We start from the raw sequence: 18,106 nt of genomic DNA, 5'->3' as shown, positions 1-18,106 counted from the left end.
GGCTGTGTGACGCTTCTCCTCTTCTGACGGTTCTTAAATAATGGAGGGCGGGGCTACCCATGACCCCGCCCCCTCTGATGCACGGGGACTCCCCTGTGGCATTCCCCGTGATGTCAGAGGGGGGCGGGGTCACCCATTACGTAACCGGTGACCCCGCCCCCTCTAACATCACAGGGAATGCCACAGGGAAGTCCCCGTGCGTCAGAGGGGGCGGGGTCACCGGGTGGCCCTGCCCTCCGTTATTTAAGAACCGTCAGAAGGGGAGAAGCGTCACACAGCGGGATCCTCCCACCATGCCATCATGGATGCGGAGCGGCCCGAGGAGAAGAAGGGAAGGAGACACCGCGGAGGAGATGCCAGATGAGAACACCGGAGGAAGAACCAGAAGAACCAGAAGAAGAAGAAGATGAAGGAAGAAACCGAAGGAAGATAGAAGAAAGAAGATAGAATAAAGAAGAAGCATTTCAATAAAGGAATTGTCAAAAACTGTCTCTTGTCATTTTTAATATTTTTGACAGTTTTTAAGTGAAATGGTAGGGGTACTTTACCCCCTTACCATTTCACACAGGGGGAGGGCCGGGATCTGGGGATCCCCTTGTTAAAGGGGGCTTCCAGATTCCCATAAGCCCCCCGCCCGCAGACCCTCACAACCACCGGGCAAGGGTTGTGGGGATGAGGCCATTGTCCCCATCAACATGGGGACAAGGTGTTTTGGAGGGCTACCCCAAAGCACCCTCCGAATGTTGAGGGCATGTGGCCTGGTATGGTTCAGGAGGGGGGCGCTCTTTCATCACCCCCTCTTTTCCTGCGGCCTGCCAGGTTGTGTGCTTGGATAAGGGTCTGGTATGGATTTTTGGGGGGACCCCACGCCAATTTTTTTTTATTTTGGCGCGGGGTTCTCCTTAAAATCCATACCAGACCTGAAGGGAATTCCCATGCCGTTTTTATCAATGAACTTTTATGTGTATTGTCGGACCGGCAATTCATTAATAGCCGCGAGTAGTTTTAAATGACTTTTTTTCCTTTGAAATGTCATTTTGCTGTCAGACTGTTCCAAACATGGGAAACATGCGCCCCTTTACAGGCATACAATAGACACCCCCAGGTACGAAATTTAAAGGAATATTACACTTTTATTGTTTGACTTTAAGCATTATTAAAATCACTGCTCCCAAAAAAACTGCCGTTTTTAAAACTTTTTTTTGCATTGATTCATGTCCCCTGGGGCAGAACCCACAGTCCCCAAACACTTTTTATGACAATAACTTACATATAAGCCTTTAAAATTAGCACTTTTGATTATTCATGTTCGTGTCCCATAGACTTTAACGGTGTTCGTGTGTTCGAACAAATGTTTTGCCTGTTCGCATGTTCTGGTGCGAACCGAACAGAGGGGTGTTTGGCTCATCCCTAACTGTATCCTATCCGCAGACCCTAACCATCTGTTACTGTATCTTGTCCACAGCCTCTAACCATCTGTTACTGTATCCTGTCCGCAGCCTCTAACCATCTGTTACTGTATCTTGTCCGCAGCCTCTAACCATCTGTTACTGTATCTTGTCCACAGCCTCTAACCATCTGTTACTGTATCCTGTCCGTAGTCCCTAACCATCTGTTACTGTATCCTGTCCACAGCCTCTAACCATCTGTTACTGTATCCTGTTTGTAGTCCCTAACCATCTGTTACTGTATCCTGTCCACAGCCTCTAACCATCTGTTACTGTATCCTGTGCGCAGCCTCTAACCATCTGTTACTGTATCCTATCTGCAGACCCTAACCATTTGTTACTGTATCCTGTCCGTAGCCTCTAACCATCTGTTACTGTATCCTATCCGCAGCCTCTAACCATATGTTACTGTATCCTGTCCGCAGCCTCTAACCATCTGTTACATTATCCGGTCCACAGCCTCTAACTATCTGTTACTGTATCCTGTCCGTAGCCTCTAACTGTTACTGTATTCTGTCCGCAGTCTCTGACCATCTTCTGTAGCGTATATACAGCCTCTAACCATCTGTTACTGTATCCTATCTGCAGACCCTAACCATTTGTTACTGTATCCTGTCCGTAGCCTCTAACCATCTGTTACTGTATCCTATCCGCAGCCTCTAACCATATGTTACTGTATCCTGTCCGCAGCCTCTAACCATCTGTTACATTATCCGGTCCACAGCCTCTAACTATCTGTTACTGTATCCTGTCCGTAGCCTCTAACTGTTACTGTATTCTGTCCGCAGTCTCTGACCATCTTCTGTAGCGTATATACAGCCTCTAACCATCTTCTGTATCATGTCTGCAGTCTCTGAGGGGAAGTCGGAAAAGGAGCCAAGAGTGGGAGCATCTTCAGGATTGGAGTCACGGGAGGAGTCAGATGTGTATGGACCGTGGAGAGGAGACTATGGAATAAAACCAGAGCCGCCAAGCTGGAGCCATCTGACTGAGCCCTGCACGGGGCACCTGAGAGGAGGTCAGTGACAGCGCCACCAGACCAGTCTGGGGGGTTGCTTATGAAAGGGGGAGTGAATACAATGATGTAAGGGGACACTGATAGGTTCCCCCCTATATTTGTAACACCTCCTTACCTTAGTGTATTCACTCTGCAGAAGGTGGTCTCTGGTCACCAGAGTGCCCCCCACATCAAAGTTCCTAGTTTTCCCCCTATACATCAGAGTCTGCAGGATTCCCCCTTACAGTGCAAGGGGAAACTCAGTCTGTGGACCCTGATGTAAATGGGAACTCTGATGTAAAGGGAATGCAGTGGACTCTGATATAAGATGGTCTCTGGTCACCAGAGCCTCCCCTTACATCAGAGTTCCCCCTTAGATCATGATCTGCAGCGTTCCCCTTTATAAGAGTTCCCTTTCACTGTAAGGGGGAATCCTGCAGACTCTGATGTAAGGGGAAACTCTGTGCTGGCTGGGTTAAAGTAACCTGACCTTCATTGTCAATGGAGAAATATAGTTTTTGACTTTTGTTTAACTTAAACACATTGCTAATAGCACTAGCTATATGTTTATAGTTTAAATATTGATATGTGCACTGTTTAGCACTGAAAACTGTCATTTTAGGTACTTTTTTGAACTGGCAGTAAAAAAATGAGGCTCTGTCCGTAAATGTCATGATTTTTCCCAGTAAAAATTTGGTGCCGTTTGTAAATGTTGGTGTCCTGCCAGTAAATTTCACTTCAGGGGTTGGCAACACTGCCCCATTAACACAGACAGTGTTGACAGGGGAATCCCTCCTGCCAAGCCATTGCATTCTCCCTGTGGGGGTGGGGAAGCTGTCCCCACCGGGAGAAGACAGTGATTATTGCTAGGGGCTATACCAGCCACTAGTGATAATCATATGTAAAATCCAGCAGGCTGGTTGTACCCAAGTTGATTCATCAATCAACTTGGTACATTCAGCCTGCCTATACATGGTTTGTATCTCAGCCAGTTCCTTCTGAACTGGCAGAGATTTGAACCATCTATGGCCAGCCTTTGGTGCTGTGGGTGATGAATACATTGTCAGATGACAGAGAAGCAGCATGTATGATCCTCCATCATCTCACATCTTATCTATCACCCACACACCTAAAGAGCTTTATTGTAATTGAATCTTTGGTTCCTGACCACACCCACCATCACATTCCTAATGAAGGGGGACGCACTTTCTCAAAAACACATTGCCTTTGCTTACCACCTGTGAACTGTGATTTACAATAAATATTCTACAGGATAACTTCAAGTGTGACAAACTTCTATACTGAGCGTGCCTCTACACCCATGTGGGGTGAATCTGAGGGCAAATATCCCCAGCAGGGTCACTATGAATTACTGTATTTATTGACGTATAACACACACTTTTTCCCCCTTAAAATCAGGGGAAAATCGTGGGTGCGTGTTATATGCCGATCCCCGCTAATTGTGATCGTTCGGAGTGATCGCCGCAATCGCTGAAGACATACACATAGCGTGCAGATTTAAATATGGTCCCGCTGAGTTCGCAGGGACTCGGCGGAGCGGAACGAGCGCCGCCGAGATCACAGTGGCTGGGCGGAGCCGAGATACACATAGCCGAGTGTACTCGGCACTTCTCGGCGCCGCTCACAGTCACGCCCAGTCCTGCTATTGGACCTGTGTTATGTCCATCATAGCGCGTGACTGTGAGCGGCGCTGACTTGGCTATGTGTATCTCGGCTCCGCCCAGTCCCTGTGATCTCGGCAGCACTCGTTCAGCTCCGCTGAGTCCCTGCAATCTCGGCAGCATATTTAAATCTGTCCAAGCCTGAAATGGACACTGGGGCAAGGCTGCGCTGGGGCAAGACTGCAATGGACACTGGGGCAAGGCTGAAATGACAAGGCTGCACTGGGGCAAGGCTGAAATGACAAGGCTGCACTGGGGCAAAGCTGCACTGACAAGGCTGCAATGGACATGGGCAAGGCTGCAGATGGACACGATAATGCTACATTAATGTAAGTTTTTTTTCCTTAACCACTTAAAGACCAGCCTCGTTTTGAATTTTAGGTGTTTACATGTTTAAAACTGTTTTTTTTGCTAGAAAATTACTCAGAACCCCCAAACATTATATATGTTTTTTCTTATAACACCCTAGAGAATAAAATGGCGGTCATTACAAGACTTTGTTTTGCACCGTATTTGCGCAGCGGTCTTAAAAGCACTTTTTTTGGAAAAAATTCACTTTTTTGAATAAAAAAATAAGACAACAGTAAAGTTAGCCCAATTTTTTTTATATTGTGAAATATAATGTTACGCCAAGTAAATTGATACCCAACATGTCACGCTTCAAAATTGCACCTGCTCGTGGAATGGCGTCAAACTTTTACCCTCAAAAATCTCCATAGGCGATGTTTAAAAAATTCTACAGGTTGCATATTTTGCGGTACAGAGGAGGTCTAGGGCTAGAATTATTGCTCTCGCTCTACCGGTCGCGGTGATACCTCACATGTGTGGTTTGACCACCGTTTTCATATGCGGGCACTACTCGCGTATGCGTTCGTTTCTTTTATTTTTATTATTTATTTTACATTATTTTATTTATTTTTACACTGTTTTATAAAAAAAAAATTGTGTCACTTTTATTCCTATTACAAGGAATGTAAACTTTCCTTGTAATAGAAAAAAGCATGACAGGTCCTTTTAAATATGAGATCTGGGGTCAAAAAGACAGCAGATCTCATATTTACACTAAAATTCAATAAAAAAAAAGTCATTTAAAAAAAGGACATTGAATAAAATGTGCCTTTAAGAGGCGTGGACTGAAGTGATGTTTTGACGTCACTTCCGCCCAGCAGTGTCATGGAGACGAGTGGGCACCATCTTACCCTTACTCATCTCCAGGCACACCACAGAGAAGGACGCGATTGCCTCCGCCACTACTGATGGCTCCAGTAAGCGGCAGAGGGCACTGGATTGTGGCGGGAGGGGGGCCCCTCTCCTGCCACCGATAAAAGTGATCTCGCAGCGAATCCGCCATAGGGACCACTTTTATCTGAAAGCCGGCCGCCGCACAAAAACGGGGATACTGGGGTTATGGCAGCTAGCTGCAGCCATAACAACGATATCCCCGTTCAAAGTTTGGATGTACATCGTCGTGCAGCGGTCGGTAAGTGGTTAAACTTCCCTCCTAAAAGTTTTTTTCCTTAAAATTCCCTCCTAAACTTGGGGTGCGTGTTATACGCCAATAAATATGGTACTAAAACTGGGGAGTGCAAAATATGGTGAAGCTGTGCAGAGAAACCAATCAGCTTTCATTGTCAAAGCTTAACTGATGTTAGAAGCTGATTGGCTACCATGCACAGCTGCACCAGATTGTAAGTGCTCCAGTTTTAGTAAGACCCCTTTCACACTGAGGTGCTTTTCAGACATTTTAGCACTAAAAATAGTGCCTGTAAAGCACCTGAAAAGCGCTTCTTAAACCACCCCAATGTGAAAGCCCGAGTGCTCTCATACTGGGGCAGTGCACTTGCAGGACGGGAAAAAAGTCCTCCAAGCAGCATCTTTGGGGCTCTGCCCATTGAAATGAATGGGCGTCGCTTTGAAAGCGCCGTAAAAGCGATTTGAAAGCATTGCTAGGCGGGCACTTTTAACCCTTTTTTAACCCATTCTGGGGGTTAAGAGTGCACTTCTAGCGGCGCCAAAGTGCCGCTATAACAGGGGTAAAGCGCTGCTAAAATTAGCAAGCTTTACCACCAACGCCCGCAGCACCCCAGTGTGAAAGGGGTCTAATGGGGCGTACACGCGGTCGGACTTTTCAGCTACAAAAGTCCGACAGACTTTCGACAGACTTTCAACAGACTTTTGACGTTCTTTTGGCAGACTTTCTAATGACCGAACTTGCCTACACACGATCACACCAAAGTCCGACAGATTCGTACGTGACGACGCACACCGTACTAAAATATGGAAGTTGATAGCCAGTAGCCAATAGCTGCCCTAGTGTCGGTTTTTGTCTGTCGGACTAGCATACAGACGAGCGGACTTCTGGGTCCGGCGGAGTTACGACGTAAAGATTTGAAGCAAGTTCCAAATCTAAAGTCCATCAGATTTGCGACTGGAAAAGTCAGCTGAAAGTCCGGGGAAGCCGGGGAAGCCCACACATGATTGTCCGCCAGATTTGGTCCGTCGGCATCCGTCGGATTTTTGTAGCCGAAAAGTCCAACCGTGTGTACGCCCCATAAATCTCCCCCTAGAGGCTCAACTTACAAAGCCAATACAGAAGGATAAGAAGACTTACTTACGGTATATTAAAAGGTGGCAGTTATCATAAGTCCATAGCTATAAATGGGAGCCTTATCCTTGTGTTAGCACTTTGTGAATTCAGTCTAATGCATGATAAAATCCTGACAGAGGATATAACCCTCTCCCTCTATAAAAATAGGGTTATGTTTTATCTCTTGATATGAGGCCTGCATGGAAAGTAATGCTAGAGATTAAATTATCATTGAAACTTTTACATACCATATTTTTCGGTGATTAACACCTACAGTCGTATAACACACACCTTAATTTTAAGAGGGAAGTTTCAGGGGAAAAAAAATTAAATAAAGAACTTCAAAGCAAAATAGGGGTCAGTGCCCATCAATGCAGCCTTATCAGTGCCCATTAACTACTTGCCAACCAGATGCCGTCATTATACAGCAGCAGGCTGGCTCCCCTGCATGAATCGCCATAGCTGTACGGTGGGTGCTTTATGGGGTATAGGGGGTGCGCGCGTCCAGCATGTGATGTCGGAGCTGATGTGTGTGGCCAGCGGCCACAATGTCCACTGATGACCCGCAATCACTCTTGAAAGAGACAGAACAGGGATCTGTCAAACTAAACATACAGATCCTCGTTCTGTCAGGGAAGTAGAGAGAGATCTGATGTTTCTAGTAATCAGGAACAGTGATCTCTCTCCTCCTCCAATCACTACACTCCCCCCACAATTGCCTTTTCTTTGGGCTGCCTCGGAGGGGAAGGGGGTATGAGCGCTGCCAGATTACACAGAGCGGGATCTCCCATTTACTCAATGGCCTCTGTAATACGAAGTCCTGCCTCCTTTACTGGCTCCTATGATAGACAGAACACTGGGCCAATGCCAGGATGTCTATCATAGGAGCCAGTCCAGGAGGCGGGACTTTGTATTACAGAGTAAACGGGAGATCCCCGCTCTGTGTAATCTGGTGGCACCCGTACCCCCTTCCCCTCCGAGGCAGCCCAGGGGGGAAAGGTGTGTGTTATACACCGATAAATACGGTATTTCTATGATTCCAGACATGTTCAATAGTGTATGAATGTGCAATTCTTCATAAAATAATCCCTGGTGATCATGTCATGACAGTCCTTGCTGAGGCATTTCCTCTTATAAGGTGACACCACCCTGTTCCTGTCTCTTCATTGTAATCCTGTGTTGTCACAGATTTATAAGAGATGAAAACACAATTTTATGAAAATAAAATGGTCGTTGTTTATGACACACATTGCTTAGCAAACTAAACTCAATCCAATAATATATTAGATCTATCCACAACTCTATTTAATAAATTGTAGACCAGAATGAGGAGTCGTTGACCTTTTTTTCATAAAATATCATATGGAGCATCATAACATAGTACAGCAAATCATCATATACTGTAAAATAGAATACACAGCTAATAAAATATATCTTTATATTCATCTGAGAAATAAACCTTAAAACCCAATTCCAGCACTCCCAATTTCCCTTCATTCCCTTTGGATATCATTTTTGCATTGTAAAAATCATTATACATCCCTTTATTCCTTGGCTCTATGTTCTGGTCCTCTTCTGTCCTCTGCAGTGGGCAGGTACTGAATGATGCAGAATACTCTCTTCAGCATTCTCCTGTAAATCCAGAGGGGTCTGAGGTCACTCCCCAGGGGGCCGGTCCTTGACACCCTGAGTCCAAAGAAAATGGGATGAATGACATCATTCTACCTGGGAGAGGAGCACCATCTAGTGGTAAAAAGGAAATACTGCAGGGGAGTATTTTAAATAAATTATTATTATTATGATTATTATACAGGATTTATACAGCGCCAACAGTTTGCACATTACTTTACAACATGAGGGCAGACAGTACAGTTACAATACAAATCAATACAGGAGGAATCAGATATATATATATTTTTTTTTTATTTGTTTTTTGTAACTTTACTTTTTTATTAATCTGAAGTTAGGCTTTAAATAGTTAAACCTCAAAGTTCTCAGCTAGTTAGCTTGGATGTGCAAAAATAATTCCTCAATTGCAGAGCAATGAATGTATTGATCCTTATAGTGATTCTCACCTCCAGTGCTCCTTTTCTCAATTGCAGAGATCTCCAGTGAGATAAAATTCATGCTGGAGATTAATTTTCATCATTTATAAATCAGAAAATGTATTTCTGTGTTTTCTAGAGGACATCGGGAGGTTCTGCCATCAGCTGTCATCATATAATGATCCATCACTGAGGAGGATATATGAGTATTATAGAGATGATCTGATCTACATCCTGGAGAACATGGATCCTCATACTGTCCTGGTACAACTAATATCTCAGGAAGTCTTAAACACAGAGGTAAGAAAAAGATATTTCTAAATTACCTACAGTAATATATGTATAAGTAAAGTAAATAAACATTATTTTTTCACATGATTGGATAATTGGATAATGGAAATCAGCAGAACTACATCACATTCCCTAAGCTCTGAAAGTACAGAAGAACGTATTTTTTCCAAAGTGCACAATCTATTTGTCTTTAGTAAATCCAACCCAATTGCCTTTAAAGTTGCTTCTATCAATGTATCCAATTGTATCTACAGTATATTATAGTCTTCTTTTATATCCTTTTATTGCTAAAAATACTCTTCACATCACAGTAGCAAATGAATGTTCTCATAATACAAATCAGAGATTTCTTATGCTCTGCACACACAATAGAATTTTCCGACAGAAAATGTGTGATAGGACCTTGTTGTCGGAAATTCCGACCGTGTGTAGGCTCCATCACACATTTTCCATCTGAATTTCCGACACACAAAGTTTGAGAGCTTGCTATAAAATTTTCCAACATCAAAATCCATTGTCGGAAATTCAGTTTGTGTGTACACAAATCCGACGCACAAAGTGCCACGCATGCTCAGAATAAATTAAGAGACGAAAGCTATTGGCTACTGCCCCGTTTATAGTCCCGACAAACGTACCGCGTTCAGAATGATCGGATTTTCCGACAACTTTGTGTGACCGTGTGTATGCAAGACAAGTTTGAGCCAACATCCGTCGGAAAAAATCCTAGGATTTTGTTGTCGGAATGTCCGATCAATGTCCGACCGTGTGTACAGGGCATTACTCCTAGTAAAGTGTGCCATTCCTTGAATGACTTTGAATTTAGACAGTGTGTTCTATGTAAGTGTATGTGTGCTATGAGGCGGCTTACTGTATTGTATATAGTGTTATAATAAGGCTTCAGAAACATGAATGAGGGGTGAGTGTGTAACATTATGACTTCACCATAGTTTTCTATGATATGGCACCATATAGTCTTCACAATCATGGAATATATTTACTTTTTACACAAATATATAAATTTGGACTACAATATTCTGTATGAGGTCCAGTAATATGACAATGTTACCACAGAAATAATGCCTGTATAAGTACATCATCCCCAATGTTACATTGCAGCTTTCACATCTTACACTCTCCCATCCATAACCCCATATACATATCAGACATGATACCGTCTTCCTATAGCTGCATGTCATCTGGGGATAAGCAGAACGTTTTCACCAACTTGCTTTTGTAGTGAAATTGACAAAATTTGTCTTAAAATTAGTTTTAAAGCATTTTCTTTTGAAAGGTAAAAGCTCTATAGATCTACAGTGCCTTGAAAAAGTATTCATACCCCTTAAAATGTATTTTCCACATTTTGTCATGGTACAACCAAAAATGTAAATGTATTTCATTGGGATTTTATGTGATCGTCCAACACAAAGTGGCACATAATTGTGAAGTGGAAGGAAAATGATAAATGGTTTTCATTTTTTTATAAATAAATATGTGGAAAGTGTGGAGGGGCATTTGTATTCAGCCCCCTTTACTCTGATACCCCTAACTAAATCTAGTGGAGCCAATTGCCTTCAGAAGTCACCTAATTAGTAAATAGAGTCTACCTGTGTGTAATTTAGTCACAGTAGAAATACAGCTGTTCTGTGAAGCCCTCAGAGGTTTGTTAGAGAACCTTAGTGAATAAACAGCATCATGAAGGCCAAGGAACACACCAGACAGGTCAGGGATAAAGTTGTGGAGAAGTTTAAAGCAGGGTTAGGTTTTAAAATGTAGAAGAAAATATTACAGCGCACACATGCAAAAAAGACATTTACCTCAAGCAAGGCTAGTTTAAAAACCTAAGCATTTCTAGAAAAACATTATCAAAAAATATGGGGATTTGGTCACACCATATTACTATATGGTGCTAAGCCCACTTACTGCGACAAAGTACCCCATAATCAGTGGGTCCTACACTATCCATGGAGTGGGAGAACCTGCATCTCTGAACCATGAGAGCAATGCACTCTTCTAAATGGGAGTGCAATGCTCTCATTCATCTTTCCCTCGATTGCAACCAGTCTTCCTGTCCCTGCAGCTGAAAAACACCCCCACAGCATGATGCTGCCACCACCATGCTTCACTGTTGGGACTGTATTGGACAGGTGATGAGCAGTGCCTGGTTTTCTCCACACATACCACTCATAATTAAGGCCAAAAAGTTCTATATTGTTCTTATCAGACCAAAGAATCTTGTTTCTCACCATCTTGGAGTCCTTCAGGTGTTTTTTTTAACAAACTCCATGCGGGCTTTCATGTGTCTTGCACTGAGGAGAGGCTTCCGTTGGGCCACTCTGCCATAAAGCCCCAACTGGTGGAGGGCTGCAGTGATGGTTGACTTTCTACAACTTTCTCCCATCTCCCGACTGCATTTCTGGAGCTCAGCCACAGTGATCTTTGGGTTCTTCTTTACCTCTCTCACCAAGGCTCTTCTCCCCCAATAGCTCAGTTTGGCTGGATGGCCAGCTCTAGGAAGGGTTCTGGTCATCCCAAACATATTCCATTTAAGGATTATGGAGGCCACTGTGCTCTTAGGAACCTTAAGTGCAGCAGAAATGTTTTTGTAACTTTGGCCAGATCTGTGCCTTGCCACAATTCTGTCTCTGAGCTCTTCAGGCAGTTCCTTTGACCTCATGATTCTCATTTGCTCTAACATGCACTGTGAGCTGTAAGGTATTATATATCTGTGTGTGGCTTTCCTAATCAAGTCCAATCAGTATAATCAAACACAGCTGGACTCAAATGAAGGTGTAGAACCATCTCAAGGATGATCAGAAGAAATGGACAGCACCTGAGTTAAATATATGAGTGTCACAGCAAAGGGTCTGAATACTTAGGGCCATGTGATATTTCAGTTTTTCTTTTTTAATAAATCTGTAAAAATGTCAACAATTCTGTGTTTTTCTGTCAATATGGGGTGCTGTGTGTAGATTAATGAGGAAAAAAATGAACTTAAAGGATTTTTTTAGCAAATGACTGCAATATAACAAAGAGTGAAACATTTAAGGGGGTCTGAATACTTTCCATCCCCATGGCAATACTGGAAAACTGCTGTTCACAGACACTCTCCATCCAATCTGACAGAGCTTTTCTTTTTGAAGATTCTTTTTATTTAGATTGTATACACACAGGGCCAAAAAAGTACAATATTATAGCGAACTAACATAGTCCAACTGAATAACAAAAAACACAACATGTATGCATTAGCAATGGAACAGCAACTGCTACTGTCTCGATTTCTAAGGTACCGACTTCCAAGGTAAGTGGTCGTTTAGATCCGGTGTGAACCCATCTCTAGGAATTGGAGAAATCCTGCCATTAATATATTTAGGTATTATATCCACTAATTTAGCCTACTGTGTCAGTAGAGTTATACCATGCCTGCCACACTTTGGGGAACTTCTTCCCACATCCCCTGGCTATATAGGTAGCCTTATAATAAGGCATCGTGGAATTCACCAAGCCCTTCCAGAATATTATGTCAGGAACCCTTGGCTTCTTCCAATTTAGAAGTATGGCCTTCCTCCCATAGAAAAATAATATATTCAGTGGAGTCCTAAGCTACTTCATCCACTAGGCCCAATAGACAGACCCTCACAGTCATAGGTATCGGTGTTACCAAAAGATCCGATATACAGGATGTGACCTCGGACCAAAACTGCTGGATTTGTGGACACTTCCAGAAAATATGATCTGCATTGGCAGGCGAAAAGGAACATCTCCAGCACTCAGCTGAGTGAAAAATCTTGGCTAACCTAGCTGGGGTAAAGTAGCTCCCATGGGCATCCGCAGGTAGGGGCAAGGGGGATCAAGTGCCCCCCCTGGAATCAGGGATTGGATCGGCACAGTGGCGTCACTATGGGGTGTGAGCAACCAGCGGGGTGACACCGTCAAGGTGTTGTCAAGCCCCCCATCAGTGTAGTGTGACTGCAGGCTCTTTTCCCTGCTCAGTCTAGCAGAGAACTTGGCGGTGCTGTGTCAGGAGAAAGGCAAGCTGCGGGCTGTCAGAGGTTTCCCTGCTCGCCCCCCCTTTCTCCTGTCAGGGAGAAGAGACGGTGGCTCTCACTAGGTTCCCTGCCCTGCTTCCTGCCTGCTCCGTTCCTTCCCCATTGGCCATAACTGAGGGCCAATCAAAGGAGACTAGGAGAGGAGAGTATCATGGGATATGTAGTTTTGAAGATTGGTGGCCCCATTTTTCACAGGAAGGAGGTTACAGCTCGATCGAGAGAGATTGAGAGACTGCAGCCTGGAAAAAAGCTGAGGGAGTGAGTGCTACATGACAAAGAAAGAGGCGTGTGCTGGGTGGAAGCCAGAGAGAGCGCCACACTGCCCAACACCACTAGAGAGAGCCACGCTACCCAGCACTACCAGAGAGAGCCATGCTGCCCAGCTCCACCAGAGAGAAAGAATGAGCCACTGCCTGGGTACAGACATGCTACACTACTGACCAGAATTGTCCCTGGGTAACCCAGAGTGAGCGATGGTCCAGCAGGAGGGATCACTGCTGTAGTTTCGTTGGGAGTGGTAAGAGGGCCTGTCGGCCATTATCCATTACTTATCCTAGGAACTGTACTACGCCTGCTATCTCTGATCATGACAATGTGATAATGACATTGTCGAAAAGGAGTGGCGCATTGTTGACCCTAAAATGATGCCCCCCTTATATAAGTTCTGCCGACGCCCATGGTAGCCCCTATGTAAAAACTTCAGAAACTTACTATGTAAAAAGTCAGAGGGCAGGGATTCTACTTTTACACCTCTAAACTGCACTTGAAAGGCATGACATGATTAAAAAAATTGAAATAGATAAGAATTAGGTAGGTCATGCCTTGCTTTCATTTGTGCAAAGGTCAACAGATCCCCATAACAGGTTATATCCGTTAGTGTTTTTATTCCCTTGATCGCCCAGACCATAGGGTCTGGTATGTTATAGAAATGGGAAAGTGTAGGGTTCATCCACATGGGGCAGAGGGGGAGACTCCCTGGTAACTTGGGCATGCGAGTTTAACCACAGATTCCCAGGCTTTAATAGTGTCCCTCATTGTTAAAGTGAGCGGGAGGTCCGATTTAACTCCTCTATAAAGAGCCATTCTCAGGCTTTCATAAGACCCCAGATGGGCTGCTTCTAGAACAGTGGCTGAGTCCCCATCATCTGCTAGCAGCCATCGATGGGCAAAAACCATCTGGCCAGCCAGATAGTATTTCTGCCAGTCGGTCAAGGCAAAACCCCCCTGATCCCCAGGTTCTTGTAGCACTTTTATGCCTATTCTAGGGGGTTTAGGCGCCCATAGGAAGGAACTGACTATGCCATCATTCTTTTTAAAGTAGGATTTCGGTACCCACAATGGCTCATGACTTAGGAAATATAAAATGATGGGGAGAAGTTTCATTTTAAGCAAACTATACCTGGCTATCAAGGATAAGGTTAGCCTCGTCCAAGCCTGGACTTTCTGCTTGAGAAGTGTCAAGAGAGGATGTAAATTAAGGGGCATACAATCCTGAACATTTGCTGTCATTTTCACCCCCAAGTATTTAAAAGAGGGTACCCATTGTAGCAGGAGGTCAGGGTTTGCCCCCTCTTTAGCTCCCACATCTATAGGTAGAATAGATTTGCTCCAGTTCACCCTCAACCTGGAGAATGAAGCAAATTGATCATGAATAGCTAAGGCTGCTTGCAGTGAGGCACCAGGGTCTTTAAGAAACAGGAACAAGTCATCAGCATAAAGCGCAAGGAACTCATTGATCGTGCCCACCTTGATGGCCCTGAAGGCCCCTGACGACCGAAGAGCAACTGCTATAGGTTCCAAGGCAATAGCAAATAGGAAAGGGGATAGTGGAAAAAGTGTCGGCAGAGTGTCATTTGCAAGGCAAAATTCCAGGAGTTATCCAAGTCTGGGGGGCTAACTGTGTAACATATGACTTATAAAAATCAATGGGAAAGCCATCCAGTCCAGGGGCTTTATGGGGGAAAGCAAAAATTGATGTTTCAATCTTCTTAGTGGTAATTTTGGCATCTAAAGCATTTCTATCTTCCTCTGACAACCTTGGGATCGATAGGCCTTAAAATAAGATATCAAGAGCAGTCACATCATAAGGTGCTATAGGGAAGTATAGAGCTGAGAAGAAGTCAATAAATTCCTTCATTATGGTCTGTGGCTCAGAGACCAAGTCACCCCCCAGTTCTGATTACTGGAATATTTGTGATTGGGTGATAGCAACTAACATTTTCCCATTTTTATCTCCTTCAGCAAATATTGCATGAGCCCTCTGCTGTGCTTCTGAATGCACCAGGTCCGTAAAATGTAGGGACAAAAGATACCTTGCCTCCAACAGAGACTCAAATGAGGTCCTCATGGGGGAACCCACGTGGGCCTTAGCACAATTCCTCTCCCTAGTCTGTAGAGTTTGAAAATCCTCATTGTTGTTTACATGGGCTGTCTTAAATGCAGAGTTAAATTATCCCCTAGCCACAGCCTTGAATGCATCCCACACTATAGGCGGACCTGCTGATTCAGCATTAGAGGTCTAGTATGATTTAATCAATTCCTCTAGTAAGGCAGATACCTGCTCATTTTGTAACCAGCTGGGTGTCATCCTCCCCCTTTTTCCCCCGTTGGAAAGGTCAGGGTAAGAGAAAGAGGGTAATGGTCAGATAAACCCCCCACCAAATATTCTATTTTGGTCAGGAACAGCAACAAAAGCCCAAATCACCCATCAAGACAATAGGAAGGTTAGAAAATTGGACCACTTTAGCTAGTAGATCATAAAGTATCTGGACCTGAAAGGGAGGAGGCAAATAAACATTTATCAATAATAATTTGTGAAAACAAACATCCAGAACCACCGCTATGTATTGACCCCCTGGGTCTGAGATCACCTGGTGGATTGTGCACAGGGTAGCCTTGCTAATTAGAATGGAGACAGCCCTAGCAAATTTTGAATAAGTAGAGTGCAGGGCTCTCTGGATCCATGGCCTACGCAAAGCTAGGATATGATTGCAATCCAGGTGAGTCTCCTGCAGAAAAATAATATGCAGCTTGGTCTGTTTTAAATATTGGAAAATAAAAGCCCTTTTGTATTTGTTATACAAGCCCCTGATATTTCAGGACAGAAATGTAACCTTGTCAGCCATGACTGCTATAACCCATTAATGCATCCCATCAAGATAATAACAATAGATCTATGGCTATTCAGTGACCACGAAAAACCATGGAGCCATTGTGGAATGGTATCAAAAGCTAAGGCACATTGGAGAACCGTGACAAACAAAATTGCCCCCCCGCTATTATTCCAGATACCCAAGTAAAAAAACTAAAAAGAAAACATCCGGTATGTAGTTTAGCCCCAAAAAACAATGGTGAGGTCCATCGGAAGCAAACAAAAGTTTGTCAGCTCCATTGGTGGTTCTGCAGTTCCTCTGGACGCTCCATTTGATAGGATCATGGAGCAAAAGGAACAAAGTAAGGTGTAATGACAAGAAAATAGGAAACAATATTGGGAGTATGGCACCCTCCAGTGGTGTGTGATGTTATGTTACCAGTATACAGGACAGCATAGTCAGCCATATGTGAATAGGAGGGAATGGAGTAGTTACAATTTAACCCTCAGTTGCCTCAGTGATCACTTATACCAACTGCAATCTCATTGGCCTAGATTAGAGAAGAAAGGTGAATGTGATTAGCACTAATATTGCAGCTCATTCTCCAGTCATTCCCGTGGCTCCAACAGGCAATCCACACTTCCACTGCTGTTTCATGATATACAGGGAGCCTGCATACATATGGCAAGTCATAATGGATTTCCTAAACTTTCCCACAAGTATGGAGTAATACAGACCGAAAAAAAGTGCAGTAGAAAAAAGGGGAAGAACTATACAAGGAAGCTGGCTCCATCTAGTGGTACGATGAGGAATGTTCCCATAATAAAATCAGCGCAGACTTTAGCATGTAGTCAGAAGGAGCATATTTAACAGGGCACCGTGGGTTGCAACAGTGTGCATTTGCAAACTATAGGCAGTCTGGTGCAATCCAACTTCACAGCCCCTTTGTAATGGATTTAGGGCTTGCTAGGGTAAAATATACTATAATGTATCTCCCTTTCTCTGAGCTGTTTTTTTTTTTTTTTTAAACTTATTTTTATTCAAGTTTTAGAAAGACATACAAACATATACAGCTTGGTTGCTTAAATTGTACAGGTATAACAGCAAATACATCAGATGGCCAAAATGAGTTACCGCCATGGCACATAGACAGGGTACATAAATCGCTTTCCTCCTGCCAGGAGGTAGACTACGTTTGGAGTGGTAAACAGAAAGGGGGCCTACCAAAACAGATAATGCTTAACCAGGAGCTATCTATATTCAGCAATCCTATGATATAATAACTAGAACTAATCACTGGGCGATATTCAATTCCTCCATCCACTTACCCCAGACTTTATCAAATTTCAACTAGCAACCTCTATTAGCATAGGTGTCTTTATATAGCGGGAGGCTCTCATTAACCAGACGTTTCCACTGAGCGCTAGAAGGGGGATAAGGTTTTTTCCATTGCAGTGCTATTATTTTCCTAGCATAAAATAACAATAACCCAATCATCGTGCGTTTAGCTATAGTGGGAACCAGGTTTTCTATTAGGCCCAAAATGCAGATCTCCATTGACAGTGGTAAATTAGTCGAAGCAACCTTATTAGTTAAAGCAAGCACCTCCAGGACATTGGTTTAAGAAGCTGGACAGCTTATTCAGGGAGCTAATTTGGAAAAATGGAGTGGCTAGGATGGGATTGAGGGCACTGCGGCAGCCGAGGGAGGCGGGAGGCCTGGCACTACCGGACCCCTGGTGCTATTTCTTGGCAGCCCAAATGCAGTTTATGAGAGGCAGTAATGCATCTGAAGAAAGGGTAGGAAGGAATAGTCTATGGGCCAGCAACAATAGTCAGAATACAGAGGTGGAGGCAGTGGAGGCAGAATACTTTGGATACAGTTGCCCCACAACCCAGTTAAAGATTAGATGTTGGAA

At 43.8% G+C, this 18,106-nt stretch overlaps 2 protein-coding genes across 2 annotated transcripts in view; both read left to right on the top strand.

Annotated features, from left to right (window-relative positions):
• Window positions 1-18,106, top strand: part of LOC141117699 (NACHT, LRR and PYD domains-containing protein 3-like) — a 2,363,088-nt gene that overhangs the window by 114,958 nt on the left and 2,230,024 nt on the right. The gene's annotated exons all lie outside the window — the stretch shown is intronic.
• Window positions 6,915-18,106, top strand: part of LOC141116654 (NACHT, LRR and PYD domains-containing protein 3-like) — a 168,202-nt gene continuing 157,010 nt past the window's right edge. Inside the window, exons 1-2 of the mRNA XM_073609047.1 lie at window positions 6,915-6,921; window positions 8,899-9,059. Of these exons, the coding sequence (XP_073465148.1) occupies window positions 6,915-6,921; window positions 8,899-9,059 (168 nt within the window). The remainder of the gene's footprint in view (window positions 6,922-8,898; window positions 9,060-18,106) is intronic.

The sequence above is a fragment of the Aquarana catesbeiana genome, linkage group LG13 (genome assembly GCF_042186555.1).
Source record: "Aquarana catesbeiana isolate 2022-GZ linkage group LG13, ASM4218655v1, whole genome shotgun sequence".
Lineage (NCBI taxonomy): Eukaryota > Metazoa > Chordata > Amphibia > Anura > Ranidae > Aquarana > Aquarana catesbeiana.
The sequence above is the reverse complement of the archived record's forward strand: the minus strand, read 5'-3'. Positions and strand labels throughout refer to the sequence as shown.